Below are 12,148 nucleotides of genomic sequence, written 5' to 3'. Positions count from 1 at the left end.
TCTGTGCTCATGGCCTTAGTTCATATTCCCTAATCTTTTCCCCCACAGTCCCCAGGGCCCCTTGAGCCTTGTAGCTCTGTGCTCCTGGGCTGGCCACTTCACTGCCCAAGTTCTGTGCATGCCTCCAGCTAGATGGTAACACAGCCATTGTCCAGGTTCAGGGCCAGGTGTGAGAGTGCCCCTGAGATGTCCTCTACTGTCAGGATGCCCTAACTGGGGCTGTGCTTTCTTGCCCGAAACCCGCCCTGTGGTGCCTACAGAAATGCGCTGAGGAGATGCTGTCCGCTGGGGACCCCTCGCAGCCACCCCCACCCCCACTGCAGCACTACCTGGAGCAGCCGGTGGAGCGGGTGCAGAAGTACCAGGCTCTGCTCAAGGTGGGAAGCCCTGTCCTGCCCCAGCCTTGAATATCCAGGCCAGACCTTGGGGCTGAAGCCGTCTGGGTCCTGACCCTTGGTCTGCCTCAGGAGCTGATCCGCAACAAGGCCCGGAACCGGCAGAACTGCGCCCTTCTGGAGCAGGCCTACGCAGTCGTGTCAGCGCTGCCCCAGCGTGCTGAGAACAAGCTGCATGTGTCCCTCATGGAGAACTACCCCGGCAACCTGGAGGCCCTGGGGGAGCCCATCCGCCAGGTGGGGGGACTTACGTCTGCTGCCATGTGGTGGGGTGTGGCTTTTGTGGGTGCTGGGCTCATAGATGACCCTGGGGTCTGCACCCAGGGATGGGGCCAGGCAACCACAGTCCAACCACATCTACTCACACCCCAGGGCCACTTCATTGTGTGGGAGGGCGCACCAGGGGCCCGCATGCCTTGGAAGGGCCACAATCGCCATGTCTTCCTGTTTCGGAACCACCTGGTGATCTGCAAGCCCCGACGAGACTCGCGCACCGACACCTTCAGCTATGTGTTCCGGAATATGATGAAGGTCTGTGGTGCCAGGGGCTGGGGGTGTCATGCAGGCCAGTGGAGGTTTCCCTGTTCCTGGGCTCCAGGGTGGCTAGTGGAGCAGAACTTGCCATTGTTCTGGGGTGACCTGGGCATGGCCCTACTGGACCCTGTCTATCTGGGGATGCTTAGCTCTGTCCTCCCACTAATGTTGCACCCCTCAACAGCTAAGCAGCATCGACCTGAACGACCAGGTGGAAGGGGACGACCGTGCCTTCGAGGTGTGGCATGAGCGGGAGGACTCTGTGCGCAAGTACCTGCTGCAGGTGCGCACAGTCATCATCAAGCACTCCTGGGTGAAGGAGATCAGCGGCATCCAGCAGCGCCTGGCCCTGCCTGTGTGGCGTGAGTGTCCCTGGTGCTGTGCTGGGGTGGGGACCTGAACATCACTTAGATGCCCAGAGGGCTGCACCCAGGCCAGGCACGTGGGCATGGGTTGCTTTTTGCACTGGTGGCTTGGTTCTCCCTTTGTTCAGATCTAGCTGAGGGACCGGTGGCTTTGGCCTCCCAGGGAGCCCCAGAGCAGGAGTTGAGCTGACCCTGACCCAAATGGGGGACACAAAGGGATGTAGTGGGGACACGGCATAGCTCCAGACTTGGGGTATCTGATCAGGTCATGTTTGGGTGTGATGGTCTTGCACCTGGGTCTGTCCCTGCCTCGTGCAGCCACACCCAGCTTAGTCAGTAACCAGGCCCTTGGATGTGGGGCCAGTGCTGTTGTTGGGGGCAATTTGCCAGCGTGCACCCAGGGGACATAGGCCTGACATCCCACCCTCAGAGTCCTCAGACCCCCACATGTGTCCTCAGGTCCTCCGGAATTTGAAGAGGAACTGGCTGACTGCACGGCTGAGCTGGGGGAAACGGTAAAGCTGGCTTGCCGCGTGACCGGCATACCCAAGCCTACTGTCAGCTGGTACAAAGGTACCTGCCAGGGCCTACAGACTGACCCTTCACAGGAATCCCCACCGGGGGTGGGCTGCACGGGGGCTGAGGACAGCATTGGGTCTGGTCAGTGGGCTGGGCATGGGGAACAAGAGACAGTCCAGGCCTGTTCAAGGGCAAACATCCTGGGGATGGACAGTGAACAGGTAAGTCAGGTGGTGCCATGGCCACCCTGGGGAATGAGCAGGGTGAGGAGTCAGCACAGGGCTGAGACAGACATGCCTGAGGGCAGCCGAGAGAGCACCAGGACCACAGAGGGGCCACAGGCAGGCACCTGGGTGCAGGAGAGGCCTGTGAGCTTAATGGGCCAGGAAGGGTGCTGATCACACTGCACCTTCAGGGTCACGGAGCACAGGCCTTACATGGCTCAGGGATGGGAGCTGCCAAGGTCAAGGGAGGTCAGGTGTCTCCCAGGCCTGTCTCACTTGACACTGCCACAGGATTGGGGTCCCGAGACCATCCTCACTTCCTGCACCACCATAGGCTTGGGGTCCCGAGACCACTCTCACTTCTGACATCCAGTCCACTGGTCCCCAAGGTTGCCTTCAGGTTCAGTGATTCACCAGAAGGTCTTGGAGTTCAGAGCTATTATGCTCAGGGTTAGCATAAAGACAAGACTGCAGCCCCTGAGAAAAAAGAAGAGCACTTCGGGAGGGTTCAGTGTCACCACTTGTGAGCTGCCAGCCTCCCGCTCCCAGTGCAGTGAGGAAGAGCACCTTCTCCTCCCAGTGACACCTGAGAACACAAATAGACCTATGCCAACCAGGAGGCTTAATGAGACTTGACGTCAGCATTTGTCACTGGAACTCTGTCAGACCTGCATGGCTGACCGCTCATGTGGCTGACCTCAGGCTCTAGTCCTCCTGAAGTCAAGATTAATGGCCTGAAGCCCACTATGAATCTCAAGTTAGCATAGAAGACAACATGGAGCTCCACTAGGAAGCTCATTGTTAGTGTAGACGCCAGTGTGGCCTGGGTCATCCATCAGGAATCTCCTCATTGGTGTAGATGCCAGTGTGGCCCAGGAATCTCGTTATTGCCATAGACACCAGCGTGGCCCTAGTCATCCACTGGGAATCTCGTCAAAGGTGTAGACACCAGTATGGCCCAGGTCACCCACAGGAATTTTGTCATTGGCATAGATGCCAGCATGGCCTGGGTCACCTACTAGGAATCTTGTTGGCGTAGATGCTGGCTTGGCCTAGAGCATCCATCAGGAATCTCATTATTGGTAGAGATGCCAGCATTGCCCTGGTCACCCACCAGGAATCTCGTCATTGGTGTAGACAGCAGCATGGCCCGGGTCACCCACCAGGAATCTCATCATTGGCATAGAAGCCTTCGTGGCCTGGAGCATCCTCCAGGAATCTGTTCATTGGTGTAGACACAGCATGGCCTGGGTCACCTACTAGGAATCTCATAGTTGGCATAGACACTGGCATGGCCTGGGTCACCTACTAGGAATCTCCTCAATGGCATAGACACAGAATGGCCTGAGAATCCCCCCAGGAATCTCATTGTTGGCATAGATGCTGGTATGGCCCAGGTCACCTACTAAGAATCTCCTCATTGGCATAGATGCCAGCGTGGCCCGGGTCACCCACCAGGAATCTCCTAGTTGGTGTAGAGGCTAGCATGGGCCAGAGCCTCTTCCATGAATGCCATTGTAAAATAGAGTGTCCAGTCTGGCCCTGAGCCACAAACCCCTAGGCTAGCCCATCTGTTGTGGCCCAGGGTTCCAGAAAATCCGAGGCTCTTCCCTGGCAGACTGTTCTCGGGTCCCGAGGCACCTTGCTGGTGCCAGGGATCAACATGATTCCTTTGGGCAGCATGGAGCATTGACTACATGGAAACCCCATGGTCTTGTGAGCAGCAGGGGGCATGGTTCAGATCTGTCATCTGTCACCTTGGCTGTAGTGCCAAGGGCCTGCTTAGGGACATAGCATCATGTTGGTGGTCGCCATGGTTGCATCCTGGATGCATTTTGAAGGCAGAGCCAGCCAGATTTGCTGATGGGTTGCATGGGGTGTGTGGAAGAGAGATGGCATCCAGGGAGCAGCACAGGGGTTGTGGACAGCAGAGGCCACTGGTCCTATTCACAGAGGTGGGGCAGACCCACAGGGAGGCAGGCTGGTACATTCTGAGCTGGGCAGGGAGGAAAGAAACCCAGATTTGTGAGGTTTTGAAGAATCCAGGTGCCCATTGGGCTCCAGGTGGTTATGGAGGGGATAGCTTGAGAATAAATCTAGAGCTTAGGAGAGATGTCTGGCTGGAGGTGAGAGATGGCAGGCAGGTCCTTGGCATACAGTGTGTCTGAAACTATGGGTCAGGTCTAGTGCACAGCCCTCAAAACAATTCCAGCAGCTCAGGAGACTGAGACAGGAGGATGCAAGTTTAAAGCAGCCTCAGAAACCTAGCAAGGCCCTAAGCAACTTAGTAAGACCCTGTCTCTAAATAAAATGTAGAAAGGGCTGGGGATGTGATTCAGGCCCTTGGGTTCAATCCCTGATGAGAGAGAGAGAGAGAGAGAGAGAGAGAGAGAGAGAGAGAGAGAGAGAGAGACAGACTGTGGTCAGTTTGAATGTGGAATGAGTGTGAAGAGATGAGGTTCAGGCTTCAAGGCTTGGGATCTGGGATTCACAGAGTCAGAGAGGTGAGGAACATAAGTGAAGGGGCGGCAAGCCAGAGAGATGGGAGGGACCCCAGGAAGCTAGCGAGGAAGGGCGGCCAGGCAGAGAGGGCCCAGGAGTGCCCAGAGCTCTGGCCAGCCCCCAAAACAATGAATGAGTCCAGCTTCCCTTTCCTGGGTGATGAGACTAGCGAGCTGCCATGTCAGTGGGCTTCAGTTTAGCTAGACCATGCGAACCCAAGCCCATGAGTGGAGACCCTTGGATCCAGATTCTCATGGAGTCAGCTGCCTTGCATCAGGGAGTGGAGTGGAGAGAGGAGCCCACCCTGCCCTTGGGGGACATCCACTCATTCACGAAGCTCTCTTCCTTTTGATGAATGCGGCTGGGCAGCCCTTATCTCTTGTTCCTCAGGGAGTCCAATTGGAGCAGTTGCAGTGACAGGAAGAGAGGGGCTCAGGACCAGGCTGGCTTTTATAGCAGCTTGCTGACCTCTGGAGACCAGCACCCATCCCTTCCCAAGTCAGTGCCCTCAGTGACTGATTTCACTTCTGCCGGACCCCACCTCTCAGGAGGGGAGCGCTCCCAGGGCACCCCATTCGGAGCTACCCCATCTGGAGCTGCTGGGCTTGCACGACCTATGTCTGTGCCTACCACCTGGGGCCATGGGGGCAGCAAGTGGATAGAGCTGGTGGTGATCACTCTAGCGGCCAGCTCCCTTTGGCCATTTCTGCTGGTCATACAAGGCCATCAAGTTGTGATTCATCTTCTCATTACCTTGGCTGCCTCTGTGTTACAGCAAGGCCTGGCACTTCCTCTGCCAGCCACGCAAAGGCTGGGAAGTTGGGGTGTGGCGTCCACGCTCTACTGCCAGGTCTTTGCGTGGAGCTGTCCCAGCTTAGCTGGTTAACTGTCAAACCAAATGGCCATGCCACTTGCAGCAGCCCCTGGGTCAACAAGGGCACATGGCACTAGTGGCCTCAGGAAGACCAGCAGGATGCCTGGCTCCCCCTGAGCAGAAGGCTGGTGCTAAGGGTCCACCATGTGTGAACTCAGAGTCACACGCAGTTTCAGGCCAGAGTTCAGATGCAGACATTATCGCCATGGCACCCAGAGGTCCCTGTCCACAACTGGGTGTCCTGGTGCCTGTGTCCAGCAGAGCCATGGAAATCTGAGTTCCTTCTCGAAGCCCCCTGCAGATTGGATGGGTAGAAGGGCCCTCCATCCCTCTGCATGTTGTGATGAGGGACCAGGTGTGGGTGGGAGGGAAGGGGTGTTAGGCAGTGGATTATGTAGCTGTAGGCTTGGTGGGATTGAGTGAGAATGGGCCCATAGCCAGGGAGCTGGGCATGATCAGCACATGGGAGGTCCACAGGGAGTCACACTGGGGTGGTGGGGCTACCACGGACTTAGCTGTCCATGTGGATGTCTTCTGTCAGGTTCAGGTCTTTCCACCTGGCCCTGCCTCTAGCTAATGTCCAAGGTGGACATAGAGACACAGAGACAGAGGTCTGGGCCACACCAGAGACAAAGAGAGAGAAACAGAGACAGACCCAGAGAGGTGCAGGCCAGCCCCAGCCTCTTATCCACCGGGGCAGGCTTATAAGGTCCCTGCTCGACGACAGCCCTCACTCCTCCTTTCTAGATGGGAAGCCAGTGGAAGTGGACCCTCACCACATCCTCATCGAAGACCCAGACGGCTCCTGCACCCTCATCTTGGACAACCTGACTGGGGTCGACTCTGGCCAGTACATGTGCTTTGCAGCCAGCGCCGCTGGCAGTGCCAGCACCCTGGGAAAGATCCTGGTGCAAGGTGAGCCTGGAGGCCCGTGGGGCAGGGAGACACCCTGACCAAGCCCACCACGTGGCTCTGGTGGATGGGTGGAAGGGCCCTCCATCCCTCTGCTCGCTGTGATGAGGGACTGGGTGTGGGTGGGAGGGAAGGGCAGGCAGGCAGGCATGTGGGGGTGGAAGCCCTATGTGGTCATGGGCTCACTTAGGGCTCAGGAAGGAATGTGGGGGCTCAGACACCCCCAGCTCCATCAGAGTGGCTCCCTGTCTCTCTCCACCCTGCAGTCCCCCCACGGTTTGTGAACAAGGTCCGGGCCTCGCCCTTTGTGGAGGGAGAGGATGCCCAGCTCACCTGCACCATTGAAGGCGCCCCGCACCCTCAGATCAGGTGGGCCAGCACATGGTGGGGCAGCAGGGGAGGGGCTTCAGGCTCTTGTCTGCAAAACGGGGCTGGGCACAGTGACTGTCTGATCACTGAAGAGAGGGCATTGTGGGGCTGAGACCCACTGGGCATGGGGCTTCTGCCACAAGATAGCATGGCCAAACTGGATGTGGGCATCCACAGGGTGGGTTCACCAAGGACTGTAGAATCTGGGCCAGGGCAGCGGGTCTGCAGCACAGGGAATGTCACACCCTGCCTCATGGACTCTTGGGACGGGTTCTAGGTGGTACAAAGATGGGGCCCTGCTGACTGCGGGCAACAAGTACCAGATGCTGAGTGAGCCCTGCAGCGGCCTGCTGGTGCTTGTGGTCAGAGCAGCTGGCAAGGATGACCTGGGACACTATGAATGCGAGGTAAGACGGGTGGGCAAGGGGCCTCATGGCCAGCTGTCCACTAGGGCTTGACAAGGGAAGGGCCTGGGCCCTTGGCACAGGCCCGGAGACACCAGGCCACTGTCCCCCATCATCCCCAACCCACCACACCATGTCTGGCCTTGCTCCTCTTCCACACGAGGCTGAGCCCTGCCACCTGCCATTGTTCTCACCCTCTCAAAGAAGCCCTTTGGTTTTTGCCTTTCTAGGGAACCCAGTACTGACCTCAACTTTCATCCATTTATGTAAAAAGTAGTGTTAGTTTCCACCTTTTCCTGGTGTCACATAGGTGGGACCCTACAGAGGGAAGAGCTGCCCTGTCCCTGTTCATTGTCCAGAGGCCCAAGGCTGGGGCTCCTGAAGGCAAGGCCCAGTCTGAGCCTCTGGTCTTCAGGGCCTGTCCTGGCACACAGTGACATTGAGCAGGTGTGTGCCCGCTACAGGGCCCCCGAGAGCCCCAGGCTCCAGTCTCTGGCTCTTGTCTAGAGGCCAGCCTCCTGCATGTGGGCCCCACATGCAAGTTCCAGGAGGCAGGGAGACCCAGCCAGCTCTGCACTTCAGGGGCTCAGAGCCACACACGGCCAGCAGCCATCTGCACAGCGCAAGATGCCTGGGTGAGGCCCTGGCTGGGAGCCCTGTCCCCTTTGGGGGACACAGTCTCAGTGGGGACCTCAAACTAAAGACCACCAAAGTGGACGAGAGACAGCTAGGTCCCTTGAGGATAGGGGTCCTGAGTGGTTTCTGTCCATCCTGCAGCTGGTGAACCGGCTTGGCTCCACTCGTGGTGGTGGGGAGCTGTACATGCAGAGCCCTGTGCTGCCGGCCCGGGAGCAGCGCCACAGGGAGCAGACTGTGGCTGCCATAGAAGGTAGGTGCCACCGAGCCTGTTGCCCATGCTGCCTAGGTGGGTCCTCAGGCTTGAGCCTTGTGTCACAGCTGCACAGCCAGCCAGGACTGGGGGGCAGCAGACCCACCATGTCTCAGAGCGGGTGCACTTCCTGCAGGGGTGGCTGGGCAGGCATTTTGGGCGGATGACCTGGCTAGAAGAGGAGGCTGCGGGGAGGAGCCCAGAGGCTGCAGGCCACGTGGTCTCAGCACCTGTGGGGCAGGCGGAGGTGGCCAGGAACCCGGAATGAGTGCTGGAGAGGCTGCTCTGTGGTGGGGAAGTGTGAGCCCTGCCCCTGGCCTGCAGGACAACCCACGGAGTCACCTCTGACCCAGGGCAGCCTGCCTGGCAGTGGTCACACAGGCCTCCTGCAGGCAGCAGCTGGGATGGGCTGCACTTCTAGAGAAGGGGGTTTCCCCCTGAGGGCAGAGGCAGGACAGTAGGACGTCTGGGGAAGGGCGTCTACACTGAGGGCAGAGGACAGGACAGTAGGACGTCTGGGGAAGGGGCATCTCCACTGAGGGCAGAGGCAGGACAGTAGGATATCTGGGGAAGGGGCATCTCCACTGAGGGAAGAGGGCAGGACAGTAGGACGTCGGGGGAAGGGCATCTACACTGAGGGCAGAGGCAGGACAGTAGGACGTCTGGGGAAGGGACATATACACTGAGGGCAGAGGACAGGACAGTAGGATGTCTGGGGAAGGGCGTCTGGGTAGAGGCAGTACAGTAAGACGTCTGGGGAAGGCATCTCCACCGAGGGTAGAGGCAGGACAGTAGGAAGTCTGGGGAAGGGGCGTCTACACTGAGGGCAGAGGCAGGACAGTAGGACGTCTGGGGAAGGGGCATATACACTGAGGGCAAAGGGCAGGACAGTAGGACGTCTGGGGAAGGGCGTCTACACTGAGGGCAGAGGGCAGGACAGTAGGATGTCTAAGGATGGGGTGTCTACACTGTGGGCAGAAGGCAGGACAATAGGATGTCTGGGGAAGGGGTGTCTAAACTGAGGGCAGAGGCAGGACAGCAGAACGTCTGGGGAAGGGCATCTACACTGAGGGCAGAGGGCAGGATAGTAGGACATCTGGGGAAGGGCGTCTCCACTGAGGGCTAAACTGATGAGTGGAGAGTCAGATATTGGTCTGCCCTTTCCCACCAGGCTGAATTGGCCTTGGAGAGGCCAGAGCATTTGTGGTTTAGTGTCCCTGCCCTGGCCTAGGTCACTCCCAGGGTCACAACAAGTCACTCCTACAAGGCCCCATCTAGGTGAGCCAGTGCCCAGGCCACCAGGATGGGAGGAGGGCCACTGTTATATGTCTTGGCTCCCAGGTGGAGTTGCTCCCCTGGAAGGGCTGCCTTGGCAGGTGAGGAGTCCGTGTCCCTACAGCCATGGAGCAGAGGCTGGACCCATGTTGGTGGAGCCACAGCTTCCACACGAGGGTGGTTGGAAAATGTGTCATCCAATTCCTGAGCACAGGCTCCTGTGGAGTGTTCCCACTGCAGTCTGTTCATCCCAGGGACCAACACACAGGGTCTCTGTCCCTCTGGACCTTCAGAAGACCAGGCCAGCCAACGCCCTAGATCCCAACCCTAGGAACTTCGAAGCCCCCATGGCCCTCATGGACTCTTTCTCCAAGGGCAAGTCCCTGTGTGAGGGCTTGTGACCCTCATCTGCCATATTGGACCTGTGTTCCTGGGGACCCCTGACATGTACTGTCCCACAACCCGGGGACAGCAGCACCATGCATATATGCTTTTGCCGCCACTGGCTCGTCCGCTTCCTCTGCATTGCGTGTCTCATGGTTGGGGACGTGCCCTTCTCACTGGGGCAGAAGTGTCCTCTGCAGCTGTTCTCTTGTTGGTCACGATGGGTCCCTTTCTGGAAGAAGGCGGGTGTCAGCGTGAAGAGCAGGCCTCCAGAGCCCACTGGGGCCAGGCACATCAATGAGTGCTGGTTCTTGAAGGCCATGTAATCAGAGCCCTGTGCCTCCTGCTTCCTAATCCTGTCCTGCTGCTTTGTCTTAACCAGTGGCTCCGCAGCCAGAGGGGCCCTGGCTGTCTCCTGTCGGTGGCACTGACCTGGCTTGAGTGTCTGCACCAGGCCAGGATGCTGCTTTGCACGGCTGCAGCCCTCCTGTAACGGCAGACTCACTGGGGTCCACAGCTGGTCTGGGGCAGTTGGGGACCATGAATAAAGTGCCAGCTTAGCAACTCAAGGTGTCCTGGAGCAGCAAGATGGAGCAGTAAGCCGGGTCCCTGCCAGGGAGGACCCAGGTGGAGGCCCTGGGCTTTCCTGTCCTTCTGTGCACAGGAGCTTCCCTGCAGATGGCACACAGGTTGTCCCTCTTTGTGCCCAACTTAGTCTAAATACATACAGCTTCCTGACTGGATTCCTATTCCTGCCATCAGCCACTTCCCTGTAGAAAAGCCTGTGCAAACAATTCACACATATAAACGCACACATGCCTCAGCACAGCCTGTGCAAGCAATGCACACATATAAGCACACATGCCTCAGCACAGCCTGTGCAAGCAATGCACACATATAAGCACACACATGCCTGAGCACAGCCTGTGCAAGCAAAGCACACATATAAATACACACACACCTGAGCACATCCTATGTAAGCAGTGCACACACATAAACACGCACACACCTGAGAACAGCCTGTGCAAGCAATGCACACATATAAGCACACACGCCTGTGCAAACAATGAACACATATTAACACACACACGCCTGAGGACAGCCTGTGCAAGCAGTGCACACATATAGACACATATGCCTGAGCACAGCCTGTGCAAACAATGAACACATATAAACACACACAAGCCTGAGCACAGCCTGTGCAAGCAATGCACACATATAAACACACACATGCCTGAGCACAGCCTGTGCAAGCAATGCACACATATAAACACACACGCACACACTGCCTGAGCACAGCCTGTGCAAGCAATGCACACATATAAATGCACACATGCCTGAGCACAGCCTGTGCAAAGAATATACGCATATAAACACACACACATGCATGAGCACAGCCTGTGCAAATAATGCACACATATAAACACACACTCCTGAGCACAGCCTGTGCAAGCAATGTACACATATAAACACACACACACCTGAGCACAGCCTGTGCAAGCAATGCACACATATAAGCACACATGCCTGTGCAAACAATGCACACATATAAACACACACACACTGCCTGAGCATAGCCTGTGCAAGCAATGCACACATATAAACACACTTGCCTGAGCACAGCCTGTGCAAGCAATGCACACATATAAACACACACAAGCCTGAGCACAGCCTGTGCAAACAATGCACACGTATAAACGCACACATGCCTCAGCACAGCCTGTGCAAGCAATGCACACTTATAAATGCATACACACACGTGAGCCCAGCCGGTGCAAATAATGCACACATATAAACACACACATGCCTGAGCCCAGCCGGTGCAGGCAATGCACATATATAAACACACTTGCCTGAGCATAGCCTGTGCAAATAATGCACACATATAAACACACACATGCCTGAGCCCAGCCGGTGCAGGTAATGCACACATATAAACACACACAAGCCTGAGCACAGCCTGTGCAAGCAATGCACATATATAAGCACACACTGCCTGAGCACAGCCTGTGCAAGCAATGCACACATATAAACACACACAAGCCTGAGCACAGCCTGTGCAAGCAATGCACACATATAAACGCACACATGCCTCAGCACAGCCTGTGCAAGCAATGCACACTTATAAATGCACACATGCCACAGCACAGCCTGTGCAAGCAATGCACACTTATAAATGCATACCCACACGTGAGCACAGCCTGTACAAGCAATGCACACATATAAACACACACAAACCTGAGCACAGCCTGTGCAAGCAATGCACATATATAAGCACACACTGCCTGAGCACAGCCTGTGCAAGCAATGCACACATATAAACGCACACAAGCCTGAGCACAGCCTGTGCAAGCAGTGCCCACATATAAACGCATGCACACACCTGAACACAGCCTGTGCAAGCAATGCACACATATAAACGCACACATGCCTCAGCAAGCCTGTGCAAGCAATGCACACTTATAAATGCACACATGCCTCAGCACAGCCTGTGCAAGCAAT

The 12,148-nt window shown here is 56.8% G+C and overlaps 1 protein-coding gene across 1 annotated transcript in view; it reads left to right on the top strand.

Moving 5' to 3' along the window:
- The window catches only part of LOC308645718 (obscurin-like), a gene marked incomplete at its 5' end in the record, with an annotated part of 148,106 nt that overhangs the window by 114,632 nt on the left and 21,326 nt on the right, over positions 1–12,148 (top strand). Inside the window, 9 exon segments of the mRNA XM_081288083.1 lie at positions 261–377; positions 468–632; positions 768–926; positions 1,114–1,291; positions 1,754–1,867; positions 6,161–6,328; positions 6,592–6,694; positions 6,972–7,101; positions 7,876–7,987. Of these exon segments, the coding sequence (XP_081144209.1) occupies positions 261–377; positions 468–632; positions 768–926; positions 1,114–1,291; positions 1,754–1,867; positions 6,161–6,328; positions 6,592–6,694; positions 6,972–7,101; positions 7,876–7,987 (1,246 nt within the window).

Source organism: Spermophilus citellus (genome assembly GCF_964194105.1).
Source record: "Spermophilus citellus genome assembly, chromosome: 1".
Lineage (NCBI taxonomy): Eukaryota > Metazoa > Chordata > Mammalia > Rodentia > Sciuridae > Spermophilus > Spermophilus citellus.
Note: the sequence above shows the minus strand (reverse complement) of the source record. Positions and strands in the feature narration are given on the sequence as shown.